This window comes from Neofelis nebulosa, chromosome 3 (genome assembly GCF_028018385.1).
Source record: "Neofelis nebulosa isolate mNeoNeb1 chromosome 3, mNeoNeb1.pri, whole genome shotgun sequence".
Classification (NCBI taxonomy): domain Eukaryota; kingdom Metazoa; phylum Chordata; class Mammalia; order Carnivora; family Felidae; genus Neofelis; species Neofelis nebulosa.
The window spans coordinates 26,070,694-26,089,878 of NC_080784.1; the positions used below are offsets into that span (position 1 = coordinate 26,070,694).

Here is a 19,185-nt window from a genome sequence, read left to right on the forward strand (position 1 = left end):
AAATACTAAAGAAAAGGGCTGTGGGAATTAAAACTAGGCTTACCAGAGAATATAGAACATTTACTGAATTCTTATATAAGTCACCTCTTTCATCTGGACCATGTGGATTTGGTGCGAATCATTATTTGGAGAGCCTACAAGTAACAGCCACTTTTTTTGGTAATGCTTGTTTATTTTTGAGAAACAGAGACAGAGCATGAGTAGGGGAGGGGCAGAGAGAGAGGGAAAAAGAATTCAAGGCAGCCTCCAGGCTCTGAGCCATCAGCACAGAGCCCGATGATGATGTGGAGCTCAAACTCACTAGCTGTGAGATCACGACCTCAGCCAAAGTTGGACGCTAACTGACTGAGCCACCCAGGTGCCCCTACAGCCACTTTTAAAAGCCAATTTTTATGTTTGTTTCTTATCAAAATCAAAGAAGGAAATTTCCTGAAAACTAGATGAATTATCCCCCTGATGTAGGGCTTATGTAACGGTAACCTCCTACAGAAAAGACAGTGATTAACTGGAAAGAGGAAAGAGCCTCATTACAGATGGAACATTCTATTTGTTGCTAAAATGTATGGAACTGCTTAGGTATCTTACTTGGGAATCTCTTTATGGTGTCTAATTCCTTTATTGACTATTTCTCTGTTAAGCACATAGATGAATAATCCTAACTATTCAAAAAAATGTATGATTCTTTCCTACTATAAGATTTTGCATTTTAAGTTACTGGATTGATATTACTTCTGTGAATTTAGGATCCTGCTATATTGTAATCCTTCAATAGGAGATATATGACATGGTTTTCATATATCTTATCTTAAAACATATTACCCAATATTTTCTTTTGTTAACCAAAAAAAAAGTAGATCATTGGACAAAGTTGCACCCAATACAAAAGTTAAGAGCTACCCCAAGAGGAGCCTGGTTTCTCAAAGCAAAGATAGGGTACATTTTTAACCCATTTCATGGATAGCAGAAATCACAAGGAGGCCATATATCCCAGATGTGATTAGGCCGCAGTGTAAGATAATAAAGTAGCATCTTGCTGATATTTAGAACTAGAAATCATTTGATATAGTGCCAATTTGATTGCTTAAAACCCAAACCAGCTTTTTGTCAGCCCTAATTATCTAGTCTCAGAATTAAGCAACAGCCTAGAGAAGATGCTGAGAGGAATAAGCTGGGGATGCAGACCGTAACCGGATAGTGTTTGCCAATGGGGGGGAAATGGAACCCCATTTATCATATAAGATTATTCTTGAGGGGCAGGTGTCCATCATATGCTTCCTGCATTACTTTCACTTTGGAAGAATGCTTTTTATTTTGTCAATGTGCCCGTAACATAAACACTCTTGTAAATGAAACAGCCACTAAACCAATTACTTTTGACCTTGGTGAAAGGTAGCACCGTTGTAAGTATAAATCAGCACTTTACCATCACTGATGATTGATGGAAAAACCCCGGGTCTGCAAAAGCCAGCTCCATTTAAATTGCTCCTTGCTTTGGACCGAACCTCACTCCATTGTGTTTCTTTGGAAGCATCACATGAGGCTAAACTGCAGAGCATTCAATTTGTCTCATGAAAGTGTATAAACGTTTTCGAGTGTGGTCATAAAAAGTAAGTGACTTTTTTTTACTCCAGTGAGTGTACTCTTAGCCAGTAATGTCTGCTTGGGAAAAACGGGGCGGGGGGGGCAGGGAAGGGGCAACCAGCCCAGGACTGACATGTAGAAAAGGCAAAAAGTGCCAGGGTTTCACTTTGTGTTTCACTTTGTGTTAGTGTCCCCTGCTCCTTTAGAATCCATCGCATCCACCCAGTCGGCATCTCCAATGTGATGAATGTTCAATTACTCCTTTACACTCACATTCCAGTTAAGTTTTTATTTCCCAGTAATTAAAAACAATACCAATATCTTTGGTTTCTCATCTGTTTTATTTCCCTTGCTATCTATGGTAGCAGGTGTTTACAGAAAAAGTAATATGTCAGTCCAGAGAAGTTACATAGAGTAGGGGTTAAGAACATAGACTTAATCTGTGTTAAAATCCTGCGTTCAATTACTGGCTTGACCATTTGCGAAAGCTGAGACCTTGGGCAGTAAGTTACCTTGTCCCTTATGTGATTGACTCTTATATAAAATGGAACAATGACAGTAGTCCCTTCATAGGGTAGTTATTAATATTATATTAGTTATTATTTGCTGGTGCTTAGAAAAGTACCTGGAATAGAGTGAGCACTAAGTGTTACCTCTCAATAGGCATTGCCTATTCCCTGTGTCATTGGAGCATTTTGCCCTCATTTCATCCAGGTATTCACAAAATGCTGACCCTTCTGATTACTGTTATAACCTGTTTCTTGACTACAGCTTCTCTCTCTGACTTTTCCTTTTCTCAACCTTCTTTCCATTCTCCTCAACTCCTATCTGCCCACACAATTCTGTGGACACCAGCTGGGTGTCTTACAATTTAACTGAATTCTGACACTATCTACCAGAAGGCAGATCCCACATGTTAAGGATTCAGTCACTCAAGACTGCCCTTTCCCTCCCCAGTTCAGATGCTAGTTGCAAGCCCAGGTTATTGCCTGTGCTTCAGACCGATAGCTATAGATCGGAAGTTCCAATGACCCACCGCCTAGGTTCAATTAGTTCGTTAGAGTAGCTCATAGAACTCTGCCGAACATTTTACTTACTAGACTACTGGTTTATTATATAAGGATATATCTCAGGGATATCCAGATGGAAGAGATGTGTAAGGCAAGGCATGGGGAAAGAGAGCAGCACTTCCATGCCCTCTCTAGTGCACAACTCTGCCCAAATCTGCACACGTCCACCAACCTAGAAGCTCTCTGCACCCCATCCATTGGGGCTTTATGGAGACTTCAGCGCATAGGCACAATTGATTAAATCATGGCCATTGGTGATTGAATTCAATCTTCAGCCCTTCTCCCAGCCCAGGAGGTTGGTGGGGGGGGCTGAAAGTGCCAACCCTCTAATTATTTGGCTGGCTCCAGTGGCAATCAGCCTCCATTCTTAGGTACCAAAGTCACCTCATTAACATAAAAAAGACACCTTTATCACTCTTATAATTTAGGAAATTACAGGGGTTGTGGAAGCTCTGTGCCAGGAACAAGGTGGAAGATCAAATATATATTTCTTTTTACAAATCACGATATCACACCCTTGCAGTCACTACTGGGTGTCCCCATAGGCCTAACGTACGTGGAAGCTATGAGGCATGAGACCCTATTGATGGAATCCATACAAAATGTTTCCATATAAGTTACCATCCGAACTAGGACACTTTTGAGAGTAAAAGGAGTTGTTTAAATTAATTATAATTACTGCAAAAAATGTTACTCGATAATTACGTAACTATTGCAGATGTTTAGACCCTACATGAAATGATGAGACCGCTGTAACAGGAATGCCCCGACTACTATATGCACTTTATGGCAGGACCGCTCCAACTCTGTTTCCCCACATATTTCATGTGTGCATATTTCGCATATACCTAACCCATGTTTCCCTCTTTCCCCATCAGGCTCTGTATATCCTGCAGACCATAGGAGGCACCAGACAACAACTGACTGGTACATCAAGTGACCAGTAGGGCAGCAGTCAGACAGTTCCATCATTACCTGAAGTCAGGATTGAGCTGTCCCTAGCCACGTGTGTCCGAGTGCACTTTGTTAAACCAGCGAGCAACCTGCATGCTGTTCTTGAAACAAGCAGGTGCTTGTTCGATTACATCTGGAAAGGGCCAGGAAGAAAGGTTTTTTTATCACTAGTCATCTTTCAGATGTAACCATATATCAAAGTGAGAACTTTGTTCTCTGCACATGCATATCACACATTACTAGACAAGATTATAGAAGCCAGAAAGAAAAACAGGCCCTGACCCATATTAATACACTATTCATAATTGTATATCATTAAAAAGTAACACTCCAAAACCAAGTATTATCTTACCATACAATCTAGCAATTACACTCTTTAGTGGTAAAGTTGTAAACTCCAAAGGAGTGGAAACTTGTGTCCACACAAAAACCTGCAACCAAATGCTTATTGGAGCATTTTTCATAGTTAACTGCCAAACCCCGGAAGCATCCAAGATGTCCTTCAGTAGGTAAATGGATACATAAACTGGTATATTCAGACAATGGAATATTATTCACTAAGAAGAAATGAGCTGTCAAGCCATGAAAAGGCCATGGAGGAAACTTAAATGTAAATTACTAAGTTAAAACAACCAGGAAGGGCTTCGTGCTCTATGGTTCCATCTATGTGATACTCTGGAGACAGTAAAAAGATCAGTGGTCACCAGGGGTTGGGGGGAGGGTGAGATGAATAGTCAGAGCGCAGAGGACTTTAAGAGCAACAAAACCATTCTGTGTGATTCTATAATGGTGGATACATGTCATATATTTTTGTCCAAATCCACAGAATTTACAACACCAAGAGTGAACTCTCATGCAAGCTATGGACTTTGAGTGATCAGGATGTGCCAACCAAATAATAAATACAACAAATGTACCACTCTGTGGAGGCTGTCGATAATGGGGGAGGCTGTGCATGTGTAAGGGCAACGGGTATAGTTGCAATCTTTGTACCTTCCACTCAGTTTTGTTGTGAACATAAAACTGTCCTGAAAAATAAAGTCTAGTTTGTTGGTTTTTTTAAAAGGAACATTCTGAGACAAATGCTAAACTGACCAGGGTGCCCTTGTAAGCCGGGATTATCCCAGGAAAACCAGAGCATATGGTGCCCCTTCCCATCCAGGTCAGACTTCCTGCACAGACAGAGCAGAAAGGAAATCTGGAAGGCCAAATGGAAACTCTCCAGCAAAGAAGGGGATTCAAGTCCGGCGTGGTAAAAGAAGTTGAGTTGGGCTCCAAGACCTTGTGATTTGAGGAGAGAGGTCCTAGAATATCTATCATGTCATCAAAAGCCGGCAATTGAAAGACCTTCACATAATGTTTATCTAAATGAAGCCCTCTTTGTCCCTCATAGGGTAGACCCCTCCTACATTTTATGACTTAATTCAGGCATATAACTCAGAAATGCTAACAAACATCTCTTCTGCCTAAGTATGCATCCTCAAAGAGCAGAACATTTTTAAATATCTCAATGTTCATACAGTTTACAGCTTTGAAACATTGAACATTTGGTTATTATTTGATTAGTAGCCTCATTTCAAAAGCTTTTCTTGTTGTTGTTGTTTGTTTTAATTTTTATTTAAATTCCAGTTAGCATACAGTGTAATATTTTTTTTTCTTTTTTTAAATTTACATCCAAATTAGTTAGCATATAGTACAATAATGATTTCAGGAGTAGATTCCTTAGTGCCTCTTACCCATTTAGCCCATCCCCCCTCCCACAACCCCTCCAGTAACCCTCAGTTTGTTCTCCATATTTATGAGTCTCTTCTGTTTTGTCCCCCTCCCTGTTTTTATATTATTTTTGTTTCCCTTCCCTTATGTTCATCTGTTTTGTCTCTTAAAGTCCGCATATGAGTGAAGTCATATGATTTTTATCTTTCTCTGACTAATTTCACTTATATAGTGTAATATTAGTTTCAGGTTTGTGATTTTTTTTTTCAGTTTCTATTAGTCCTCTGTCACTCCAAATTTCATCCTTAGGTCCCAGTCACGTTTAGTGGATTCTTGCCCTCGCTCAGGTCTGTGGTTTATCGCACATATAAAATGGATATTTCAAATCAAATTTATTAGTGAATACCACTACAATAAATATCTCCCTATAACAAAAATGTTTCTGGCATCCAGCCAAAGGCCCACTTACATGAAATAATATTTGATAAGAGCAAATTCCAATTCAGTGAACAAAGTGATAATTTGTCATAAAAAGATTTACGTATATCATTTAAGTAGTTTTAATCTGTATCTTTCGTGCAGTTATGACTGAGGGGTATATGTTTTGAATTTCTATCAAAAGTTTAGTTCTGCCAAAGTTATTTTAAGTTGGAAGTATGAAACTATGAGAATATTAGTAAATTTGGGGTAATACGGGGGAACATGTAGTCATTGAATTATTGAAATGAACATAAACTTATATTGGAATATAACTGGTAGTAATAACTTGGTCAAGATGGGTATGAGTGAAATGCTTCCTTATCTCTCAGCCTTCTAAGACACTAAGTTAAAATAAAACAAACTCATAAATTCATATATAAATTATTTTGTTTGTAAGCTAGATATTGTACAGAATTCTATGTTGAACCATTAACAAATACTTTGCCTCTATACTTTTTTTTAATTCCAGTATAATTAACAGAGTATAATTAATACAGTGTTATATTACTTTCAAGTGTACAATGTAGTGATTTAACAATTCTATACATTACTCAGTGCTCATCACGATAAGTGTGCTCTTAATTCCCTTCACCGGTTCGCTCATTCCCCACATACCTTCCCTCTCGTAACCATCAGTTTGTTCTCTATAGTTAAGAGCCTGCTTTTTTGTTTGTCTCTGTTTTTTTTTGTTGTTGTTGTTGTTGTTGTTGTTCATTTGTTTTGTTTCTTGAGTTCCACATATGAGTAAAATCATATGGTATTTGTCTTTCTCTGACTGGCTTATTTCACTTAACATCGTACCCTCTAGTTCCATTCATGTTGCCGCCAATGACAAGCTTTCGCTCATTTTTATGGCTGAGTAATAGTCCTGTGTGTGTGTGTGTGTGTGTGTGTGTGTGTGTGTGCATGTGTGTGTGTGTGTGTGTATGTATACACATACCTCATCTTCTTTATCCATTCATCATTTTATGGATAGTTTGACTCCTTTCATAAATTGGCTATTGTAAATAATCATAAATTGTCTGGCTACAGACATAGAGGTGCATATATCTTTGTTAATTAGTGTTTTCATATTCTTTGGATAAATACCCAGTAGTGGAATTACTGGGTCATATGATACTTCTCTTTTTAATTTTTTGAGGAACCTCCATGCTGTTTTCCACAGTGGCTCCACCATTTGCATTCCCACCAACACTGCAAGAGGTTCCTTTTTCTCCGCATCCTCCCCAACACTTGTTTCTTGTATTTTTGATTCTAGCCATTCTGACACGTGTGAGGTGATATCTCTTTATGGTTTTGATTTGTATTTCCCTGATCATGAGTGATGTGGAACCTCTTTTCATGTGTCTGTTGGCCATCTGTATGCCTTCTTTGCAGAAATGCCTGTTCCTGTCTTCTGCCTATTTTTTAATTGGATTACTTGTTTTATTAGTGTTGAGTTGTATACATACTTTATATATTTTGTGTATTAACTCTTTATTAGATATTTCATTTGTAGGGGTGCCTGGATGGCTCAGTCAGTTAAGCGTCCGACTTCAGCTCAGGTCATGACCTCATGGTTTGTGGGTTCAAGCCTCACATCAGGCTGTGTGCTGACAGCTCAGAGCCTGGATCCTGCTTTGGATTCTGTCTCCCTCTCTCTGTGTCCCTCCCCTTCTTGCTCTCTCTCTCTCTCTCTCTCTCCCCTTCTCAAATATAAATAAACATTAAATTTTTTAAAAATATATCTCACTTGTAAAAATCTTCTCCAATTCAGTGGATTAACTTTTAGTTTTGCTTATTGTTTCCTTTGCTGTGCAGAAGGTTTTTATTTTGGTGTAGTCCCAATAGTTTATTTTTGCTTTTGTTTCCCTTGCCTGGGGAAACATATCCAGAAAAATGTTGCTACTGCTGATGTCAGAGAGATTACTGCCTGTGCTCTCTTCTAAAATTTTTATGATATCAGGTCTCATATTTAAGTCCTTCATCCACTTTGAGTTTATTTTTCTATATGGTATAAGAAAGTGGTCTAATTTTATTCTTTTGGATATGACTGTCCAGCTTTCCCAGCACCATTTATTAAAGCAACTGTCTTTTCCCCATTGCACATTCTTGCCTACTTTGTTGAAGATTAATTGACCATATAATCATGGGTTTATTTCTGGGCGGTCTATTCTATTGATCTGTGTCTGTTTTTGTGCCAGTGCCATACTGTTCTGATTACGGCCGCTTTATAGTATATCTTGAAATGTGGGATTGTGATACCTCCGGTTTTCTTCTTTTTCAAGATTGTTTTGGCTCTTCAGAGTCTTCTGTGGTTCCATACAAATTTTAGAACTATTTGTTTTAGTTTTGTGAAAAATACTGTTGTTATTTTGATAGGGATTTCACTGAATCTGTAGATTTCCTTTGGGTAGTATGGACATCTTTCCATCTCTTTGTGTCATCTTCAATTTCTTTCTTCAGTGTTTTATAGTTTTCAGAGTACAGGTCTTTCACCTCCTTTTTAAGTTCATGCCTAGGTATTTTGTTCTTTTTGGTGCAAGGTAAATGGGACTATGTTCTTAATTTCTCTTTCTGGTACTTCATTGTTAGTGTATATTTACCTCTATAATTTTATCCAGTCTGTTAACCAAAATTATATTATACTGAATATATATACAGCATATATGTATAATATTATATTAATATAAAATATTAATATTACATATATCAATGTCTGAATCATATATGGAATTCATTTTAGTTCTAGTTCTGAGAAATTCAATAAATGATAAATCCCATTAAGAGTTCTGGTTAAATGATAAAACCCATTAAGAGTGGTAGCCCTAGGTATCTCCTACAGCTCAGAGATCACCCAAAGTTCCCCACAGGTGCAGAAGATAAATCTTCTGCATTTTCTGATACAGGTATGACTTCCACATATGCCCTTAGTCCCTGCTGCTCCAGGTTGCACAGAATAGGGAGCCTGTTCCTCAGTGTAAGGACCCAAAAAGAATAGTATCACTTGGCATCCAAGGGGGCCAAGAATAGACCCACCTAGTAACAATTGGTGACAGGCTCCGAATTAAAAGTGAGGGCTGAAGATGTTAGCTTCCAAACTGGGCTTTATAAAACTTAAAACAAGTAGCTGACCAAAAAAGGAGAAATATTTTTTTTCACAATAACACAAAAAATAATTACAAATAGTTAAAAATAAATAAAGGAGGAATGAACTTGAGAAAATAGGTTAATCTGACATAAGGAAGTGGAGGAAGCAGAGACAGACAACCTATACCTCTTTGCACTATTTCAGAATAAATAAGTACTTTTTTATATCATGATAACAAACCCAAATAATAGGAATACTTTACACTTAGGGAGCTCTTGGGCAAGTACTATGATAATCTTTGTGCAGCATGTTGTTGAATCCTCATAAATAGCTCTGAGATGTAGATATTACTTCTACCCTTTTCCTTAGAGATGAGGAAACTGAGCTCAGTTCTAGAAACTTGCCCAAAGTCACAGAGCCCATTGGTGACAGCAAGGAACCTAGTACTTGTTCATATCCACCTGTATCTTCTATTTCAGTCTTCAGTCTTGAATTCATAGTTTGATTACTTATTTTTACAGCATAGCTTTTTATCTCGTTTAGTGCCACTACAGCGCGTAATAAAAGGCTGTGCAAATAATGGATACTTAAGGTGTGTTTATTAACTGATTCACTAGAATGAAGCGTAAGAGGATGAGGATCTCAGGGCACGTTACTAATGGCCAGGCATTCCAGAAAGGGGGTGGGGGAAAGGTCATCATTGAAGCGTTTTAAGGAGAACAGTGATATAGTAATAAATTTTAGCATGGCTGCCTGCCTTGGAAATGCCCATGAGATATGAGAGAAGTTTTTTGCGCACCAGCAAAAAAAAACCTGTGATTCAGGTTAGAAAAATAAGGACATGAACAAAATGAAAAAATCCATTATGAATCTAACATTGTTCACCAAGAAAAACAAACAGCCATTCTGAGTCAATTGTTCCCTGAATAAGTCACCTGTCTTGAGTATCATGTTTACTGAAAATAAGTCTACATGTCTACGGTGCTCCTTAATTGTGAACTTTCATTAACCAGACTTAAAAAAAAACAAGCTACCTTGAATAACTAGTATTTCTAAATGGCTACCGTATGCAACTCACCATACTTTTCAGTAAAGTAATAGTTTGGAAAAACTCACAAATTGATTTTTGAAGAAGTTACAAATACACAAAAAGGAAGAAATAATGCAATTTTTCTAGTGAAATTTATGAACATACTCAGCTACTTCCACAACTCTCTTTCCAGAATTACTAAGGTCGAGCATAAAATTAGATGTTTTAAAATACATAACTTAACAAATTCACAAAAATAGAGCAACTTACAGCAAACGTCACAAAGTAGGATTAATAAGATATCACAATTATATAAAGCCATGTAAAAGGTAAAATGATTATGCCGAAATGGTAACTTCAATTAAACATTGTATTTAGCACTGAACTTTCGTAATTACAAAGTTGGGAAGGGAGACATGATTTGTTAAATTTTGAAAGGAATTCACAACATGAAAATATATCTAAAGGATATTGAGTTCTGTCATGAATAATATCTTAATCAGTGGATTTGTTGGAAATGCAGAAGCATTAAAATTAAGAACTTCAATAAATGCTGAGAAGAGTTAAGTCAATGTGACTCAGCCATGGGTTTTTCTGTTTATGTAGCTTACAAAAAACAAAACAAAGCAAAAAAAATGACTTCCTTTCCAAATGAGTATAATAATTAGCTTTCTCTTAAGCCATGTTTCCAAATAAAAATGGCCTCAGCAAGAGTTTTGTCAGGAGCTGGACAGACTTAAAATGAATATTTGGCTATCTGAAGTGAGCATGGAATGAGAATCAGATTCTGTACTTTGTTGAAGAGGAACCCACCAACTTTAAATACAGGAAATGTGAGTATGTTGAAAAAGAAAAAAAGAAAACAATTTAAAGGTTAGGAGCCCAACTTACATTTTTATCCAGACAGACAGGGTTATCCCACCTCTGCTCAAGGGTGTGATCAGCACCAAAATATCCCTTAAGAATCAACTTCATCTTTGCTTTAAACACTTACACAACTATTTTAAGCCAAGACCGCAAATTTCTTTACCACAGAATATAGATAAAGCTATGGTTTCAGTCTGCAAACCTGTAGGGACAGTTGTTAAAGTTTGTGATCTTGGCCAGGAAGAAAAAACTTTCTCAGTATGGCTGACAACTTTTATTAAATAAGACATGTCAAATTCTTTTTGGAAATCAGGATATACAACATAAATTACATTTCTTGGGTCATTTCATGCATTTATTTCACTCTGGTCACATACATGTGTACCCTGAAAAGAGTTCTCATACTAGCATGTTGTCTCTTCTACTGTACCTGAATTTCCATTATCTTCCATTGAGTGATTCAGAGACTAAGTTAAATGGAAATTATGAATGCTAGAGGGTGAAACCTTGGTGAGCTTTGACTTCACCAGTCTTATGAATAATGATATAGCAGACAGTGCTTTAAGACCCAGACTCTACTCTACTCCCCATTTGGCCAACTGAAGATCTGTAACATCGAGCAAGTCACCGATCTCTCTGGATCTCAACATCCTTATAGGAAAACTGACAGAGAAAGAACTAGACCAGTATTTCCTGATACATGGTTACATAGACTACTGGTGTACATCAGCTGATACAGAGATAAATATTTTAAATTTGAATATTTATTTTCATGTGTATTGTGGGTAATATCAAAAGCTCACACCCATAAATTCATACATTTTATTTTTATTATTTGGAATAAGTCAAATAAAAAGGATATTTATTTCAATTTAATATTTAAATTTTATTAAGGGAATAATTTATAGGCGATACATATATATAGTTAAAATTCAAAAGGTGGTATTTGAAATACTTACTTTGGGAAACACAACTAAATGATATCTAAGTCCCCTTCACTATGAAGAGCCTATATTTTTAATAAGAGAATAATGACTGTCAGAGAAATACTTTGTAAACCAAAACAGACGACATCAGATTGCCAATCAGACACAGCTTTTCAATGAACTTCTTTGTTCAAGTGGGAGCAAATAGAAATCATTGACTAGTTAACAATATCACAGACTGGAGTGATTTCAAAAGAGTCTTTAAAGAAAGAGATGGAAACAAACCCATTTTTCAATGTACCTTCTCTTCTTTTCTGTTGTCTTTCATGTCTTCCCAAAAATGTGAATCTCCAAACTCTTCCTGTTGCCCATTGTGCCCACAATAGGCTCTTGTGCCCTCATCTGAGACAGAGACTGTTCCTTCACTGATGGTTGTTTTCCTGCAATTTCTGAGGACATAATTACCCGTTTTGCAATTTGTCTGCAAAATATTTTTGTGGGAACAAAAGTGAATGTTTTTAAGGAAAAGGAATAAATTACTTTGCTGCTGATTCTTGCTATATTTAAATAGGCAAATGAAGAGAATTCCTATAGAACAAAACAGAATATCCTACACATTTCTGAGTGAACATGTCTAAGAAAATGTGCAAAACAAGCACAACCTATAAAGAGAGAAAACGCAAAATAAATTGTAGTGCTTTGTTGTTTACCACAAGACAAAAAAACAATTTTTTTTCATAGAATGTAAGATCTTTCAGTCTATCATAGCTGCCCATTGATTGAAGGATTGCCTTTCAAAGGGCCTTCTTAATGGTAGTGCTCTATGGTTCAGATTCCAAAGAACTAAGAGAAAAAATAATTTATGTAAGTGAGGGACATGGCATATTAATAAAAATAGCACATTAAAGAGGAAAAATCATACTCCGTTTCTAACTAAAAGCATCAAGAAGAAATTAGATCAACTAAAATGTTTCAATTGTCATCACACAAAAGCGAATTCAGATATGACATCTATTACTTATAGTACTGTTTGTTAGCAGCTTCTGTGTGGTTGGTGTAAGTTTCTAAAAGGTGTCCAGCTGAGGTCCCTCCTGTAAGAAAGCCATTCTAGCAGTAGACCAAAAGAATCAACATATGTCTACAACATTTCTGGAAGGCATGTCAAAACCAGCATTTCCCCCAACCATGTTTCACATCAAAAGCATAAACAGACACACACACAGTCTGAGCTCCCACACACAGCTTTAAAAGACCTCAGTAAGACAAAGAAAATTATTTTCTCCCCTTTCCCTTTTACTAAAAAGTTTTCTCTTTAGTGGCTTTTTAAAGTTGAGTTATAAAACCAGATCAATTTAAATGAAAATCTTTACTTGTGGGGAACTACTAGAGGGTCAGTATAGCCATTAAAAAAAAAAAAAGATTGTTAACTTATCATTTGAATATCACAAAGAATAACAAGACCGCGAATGATTTTTTCCCCCTCTCATTTGGAAGTTATTAGTAGACTTCCCTTTGTTCCATTAGGAAATGAGAGAAGAAAATATGAAGTTACAGTGAACCCATATGGGCAGCAGGAAAATCGTATTTAATTGCTTTATTGCCAGAAATGTTAAATCACTTCCTGAGGATATAGTTCAAATGAAACATATGGCAACTATTAACAAAAACCCCTAATGAATTCAAAAATATGCTTTTTATAGGAGCTTTCTCATAAGCAACAGTCATGCATGTTATTTAAACCATATATATGAATATGTATTTGCTATTTTAATTCCACAAATGTTTGCTGAACACCTACTCTGTATCAGTCTATACAGCCACTTTGCACGGACTGTCTTGTTCCCAGTGCAGGAATAGATATAACACTATAGAACCCCAAGACATGAAGCCCAAATCTAGCCATGCCTCTTCTCTGAAATGAAAGGCAAAAGACATCTTCTGATGTCTCCTTCCCAAAAGTTCAGTGCCTCCTTCCCAAAAGTTCAGTGCCCAAGAAAACCATTGCATTTGTACCCGGGTAGTCCTAATTACCTACTATCTACCCCCTCCTTTTAATGTCCCCCCAGCGATGGTGCTAATCATTGCCAGGGAGCATTCACTGCATGGGAACTATTCTCTGTTGTCGTGTATCTCCTTCAGTTGGATTGTGAATTCCACAAAGAAGAAGACTTTGCCAAGGGTTTCTGTACATAGGATGATGTGAGGCATGTAACTTAGGAATCAACAAATAGCTCAAATTAATTGAAAATGAAGTGTCAGCATTTATAAAATTTACTCATAAAGCTTCCCTAGAGAGACAGTTCTCCCTCAAATTCAAAGATAAATCAGCTGAGAGACTTTCAGCTGTTATGGCTGGGTACATTAAACTTTGACTTTCCTTTCTTTAATCACACAGTTATGTCATGGAAGGGAGCCTTGGTGGCTTAATTAATCATGCAGAACATGGTGAGATTCTAAAGTAATAGGCATTGGCTACATGGAGACTAAAATATTTTTGCTTTATAGCACAACTCATTGCTTAACATTTTATTAAATATTTACTTATACGTGCTCAGTTATATACTTTGTAAACAAATAGAACAAAATAGGAAGAAGGCCTATCACTGGTCAACCTGTGATTTGGGGCAACACATTCACTTTGTCTTAAATGCCTTGGCTATAAGAAGAGAGAACTTACTTAGATAATTTCTAAATATCTCACATAGATATTTCTGCACACATATTTCACGATCTTGGCGTTTTATCATGGAATCTCTCCAAATCTTTCTCCTCCTTTGTTTCAGAAAGACTCTGATTAGTATTTTGAAACTCAGTGTTAATGACCTCAGAGGCCAGCATGCCAGTGGTTGTATCCTGGCTTCCATCACTGACTGTGACCTTGCATAAGTTACTTTCCTTTCCAGGACTCCATGGGGTTGTTCTAAGGATTCAGTGAGTTTATGCAGGTAAAAGCTTAAAACTGTGCCTTATCCATATTCAGAGCCCAGTAAGTGTTAGCTACTTTTTCCCCCTGAGGCACTTTCTCCATGAACGCCTTTTAACTGCTTATCGCCAACATTTACAGTCTTGTCACTGGGAGGGTTTCTGTTCCTTCTCAAAAAAGGTACATAAGAAGTAAACAAATATCACCAAAACTGTACAATAATTTTCCCGTAAAGGGGGGGGGGGAGGGTGAGCGGCTTTCCTATAGTGTAGAATCTCAACAGTTTTCTTAAAGGGAAGGAGAAATAGATGGTCCTGCTATAAATGAAAGGATGATGAGGAAGATAATACCTAAAGCCTATGAAATCCCTTCGATGCCCTGGTCTCTGGTCATGACCCTGCACTCTGCCATTTACTCACATGATATTCTCCTCATGGCTGGTTGCACCTGCGCCAGGAGGCAGAGTCAGCATTCGTGCCCAGAGGACAAGAAGTGAACAACTACATGTAGACAGATATTAGGTCAAAATATACTTTCACTGTAGATTAATTTTACCAAAATAAAACCTCCATTTTTTACCCATAGAGACATTTTCCCCTTCTTTGAAAATTGCATCATTCTCCAAATTCTGTAAGTTCCAAAGGTGAGGATCATAGCAGTTAGTCAGTATCTCACAAAGAAGGTGGTATCTTGATATTTGATATTTTTGGAAATGAAGATTGATGCTATTTCCTCCCTCTCTCTTTCCCTCTCTCTCTCCCTCTCACTTTCTCTCTGTGTCTCTCTCTGTCTCTCTCTCTGTCTCTCTCTGTCTCTCTCTCTCTCTGTCTCTTTCTCTCTCTCTCTCTCTCTCTCTCTCTCACACACACACACACACACACACACACACACACACACACACTTAAAACAAAACTAATCACCCATTTAAGCCTACTAGCCTACTTCTCTTACCCCAACTCAGGACTTTGTCCCTGAAGAGAGGGAGAGACGTCAGTTGTAGACATCTTGTTTGGTCAGTGGTTTGGTGTTAAAAGGTATGAAATCCTAGTGGGTCAGATGGATCGAAGTCTTCCAGTACAAGTTAATACCCTCATGTTTATGATATTATATACGTGAATAATTGAGGTGAATGGGAACCAGAAGTTCAACTTCCTTAATTTGTTTTAGAATATCCACAGAGAGTAGAACTAGACATTTATACTTTAAAGTCTTTTGAAAACATCTCATTTTGAGCTCTGTTTTTTAAACAGTGATAGTGATAGATGATAGCTGCTGGGAATTGAACTTCTAGGCCTCTCATATCGGTAAATTGACCCACTGGCCTAATGCCCATAGAAACAAACAGTAACAGCAGCTACCTTTTCCTGAGGACCTTCAACGCTTTATAGAAGCTACTACAGTTGGTCCTCTCAGTGACCCTAAGAAGTAGATGTGATTGTCCCTGTCTAATAAAGGAGGAATCTGAGCCTTGAAGAGACAAGGCAGAGATTTGAAATGCCCAGACACCCACCAAACTATTTTTTCTGCCTCCAAAACAGGACAAAGAAATTGAACTATAAAAATTTTACCTAAATTCAAAAAATTTTTTTGGTTTTATTTATTGCCAACATCTTTTTCAGGGTAATAGGAGTTTTCAGAGAAGAAAAGAATTACATGATGATTGACAATTATTGTACCTGGATCTAGTAACTTTACTGATAGTTCCCCAACTCTCATTTTTATTTTTTTTTTATTTTCAGCTTTATTAAGGTATAACTGATAAAATTATAAGATATTTAAAGTGTGCACCATGGGATTTAATATACACATACTTTGTGAAAGAATTTCCACCATCTGTTTGATTAACACATCCATCACTTCTCATGCTTACTTTTTTTTTTGGGGGGGGGGTGTGAGAACACTTAAGTTCTACTCTCTTAGCAAATTTCAGTTATCAAAAAAAATCAATTATACAATACAGTTTTATCAACTATAGTCACCATGTTACACATTAGATCCTCAGACCTTGTTCGTCTTATAACCAAAACTTTGTACCCTTTTATCAAATTCTCCATATTTCTCCAGCCCTTGGCAACATCTCTACTCTCTGATTCTAAAAGTTCCACTTTTTTTTTTAATTCCACATATAAATGATACCATGCAGAGTCTGTCTTGGTCTGGCTTATTTCACTTAGCATAATGTACTCTAAGTCCATGTTATTGCAAATGGTGGGATATCTTTCTTTCTTATGCGTGAATAATATTCCATTGTGTATATACCGCATCTCCTTTATCCATTCATTCATTGATGGACACTTAGGTTGTTACCATATTTTGACTGTTGTGAATAATGCTGCAATGAATGTGGAGGTACAGCTATTTCCTTGAGATCCTCTTGTCATTTCCTTTGGATACATACCAGAAGTGTGACTGCTGGGTCATATAGTAGTTCCATTTTTTAATTTTTGAGGAAACTCCATACTGTTTTCCTTAGTGGCTGTGTAATTTACTCTTCCACTGACAGTACACAAGGGTTCCCTTTTCTACATATCATTGCCAACACTTGTTATTTCTTGTCTTTTTCTTAATAACCATTCTAACAGTTGGGAGGTGACACCTCATTGTGGTTTTGATTTGCATTTCCCTGATGATTAGTGATGTTGAGCCCCTTTTCATGTACCTGTTGGCCATGTGTGTGCTTTCTATGGAAAAATGTCTATTCAGTTCCCCTGCCTGCTCATTTCTCTACTGCTGGGTTCTATTTAATATTTGCTCCATTTATGGTAGTTCATTTTATTCCTAATAACATTTTGATGTTTCTTTCTAGTGATAACATAATTTTTGTGGCTTTTTTTTTTCAGGCTATTCCAGGTATTTCAGAGAAGGAAACGGCTGGTAAGTGGACATTTGGTTATGTTTTCCCTCCTATTTTCCTATTTTAGAATAAAATTCCATCTTCATGTAGACATTTTATTAAATATCAAAAGTGTATAAATCTCATCAATTTCTGGGCAAATGTTATGATTGAATTTCTGAAAAATCTATTTGTTTTGTTCAGAATGTAAGAAAAAAATGTGGTTTTCTAACAGAACGTTACATCATGTTAGAATAAGATGTATGCTTCTTGCAGCCTTACTTGTAACCATAACCACAACTTTTTTTCTTGAGGAAAAGAATTAGATGTTGTTTAGTGTACCAGGGAACAGCCTTTGGAAATCAATTGTCAATAATCATCAAGATTTATTTTTTCGTCTTAAATAGCTTACAATAGTAGTCACAGAACGAAGTGTACTTATTTAAAGCTGATGCTATACCATCAAAAGTATAATTTTGAAGCAATATGAATGATTGTATGAGAAAATTAGAAAATGTATCTATGCTCTGGGCTATGATTATAACACTTAGCAGTACCATGGGAAATGGATAAAGACTAAGGAGAAACATGGAAATGTGAAAAATTAGACTTGGATTGATAGAATCAGGTGCTTTTCAAAAATATCTTTTGATTATCCTCAGTACTGTTTTATGTTTTATGTATAATAATAATAATAATCTTTTTTAAAAATTGAAGATATACTACCAAACTTGAAGCATATCACTTAGAAATTTGGTGTTTGTGACTTTGTAAGAACCATGTTAAAGTTTATGCTATCATCTAAATGATGTCATGACTTAAATGACCTCACACGAAAGCATTAGTTTGTCTGATAATTTTTATATGGAGGATGTTCTCTTTCTAGTTCAGTGACCTTACTTTTGCCACCGGGTAGTTTTCACAAAGAGCTTTCATAGTTTGTATCCTTCCATGAGCTTAACTTTTCTCTCCTGTTTAGGCTATATCTGATTTCTTGACTCTAATATGTTGAAAGGTAGCCCTTCAGAACAGAAGGAAAATACTGAACTGGCAGTTTGAGAGAAAAATTGTTCAATTTAACAAGGCAGTGGTATTTAACGGGTTCATAGCATGTAGTAAATGAATTCGAATTATAGTTCCAGTGCTCTAATACCTTAAATAGATGTGTTAGTATCTAGCTGGTGGGACAAGAAATAAATGGTTAAGTAACATTTACATCACAAAGAGAAAGAAGGTCAAAGTCATGCTTTATCTTGGGTTGTGACAGTCTCTGTAATTTCCAAGAGTAGCTGCAATTTAAACAAAGTCTATAACAGCAAAGTTGCCATCTTATTCCAGAATGTCAGCAAATTCTTTTACACCCTAAGGAGAAAATTAGGATGTGAATTCTTGGCTGGGGGATGGGGCAGGGGAAGGAAGAAGGGATAGAAATGCCACTGCTTGAGGGAATGAAGAGCCAAAGAGTTACTTTTCCTTCTGCCATTTAAATAATTTTGGTTTGATAGGGAGAAGCCTTCAGTGTTTCAAGCTTCTCAAATATTTTAAAGATAGTTTTATTAGAACAAAGAACTAATTAAACAAGAAGCATAAATATAATGAAACCACCACTTTTTATCATGATCTAACCACAGAAAAAACAGCAAAAACATGAAATGGTCACTCTTTAATGATTTGAGTCATTTCTATAATCCACCAATGAAAAGAGCTGATAAATTCCATTCCAAAAGAGGTTCCACAA

At 36.6% G+C, this 19,185-nt stretch overlaps 1 protein-coding gene across 7 annotated transcripts in view; it reads left to right on the forward strand.

Moving 5' to 3' along the window:
- The window catches only part of DLC1 (DLC1 Rho GTPase activating protein), a 564,853-nt gene that overhangs the window by 330,805 nt on the left and 214,863 nt on the right, over positions 1 to 19,185 (forward strand). For all 7 annotated transcript variants that reach the window (XM_058720122.1, XM_058720125.1, XM_058720127.1 and 4 more), the window contains one exon: positions 17,455 to 17,488. In XM_058720122.1, the coding sequence (XP_058576105.1) occupies positions 17,455 to 17,488 (34 nt within the window). The remainder of the gene's footprint in view (positions 1 to 17,454; positions 17,489 to 19,185) is intronic.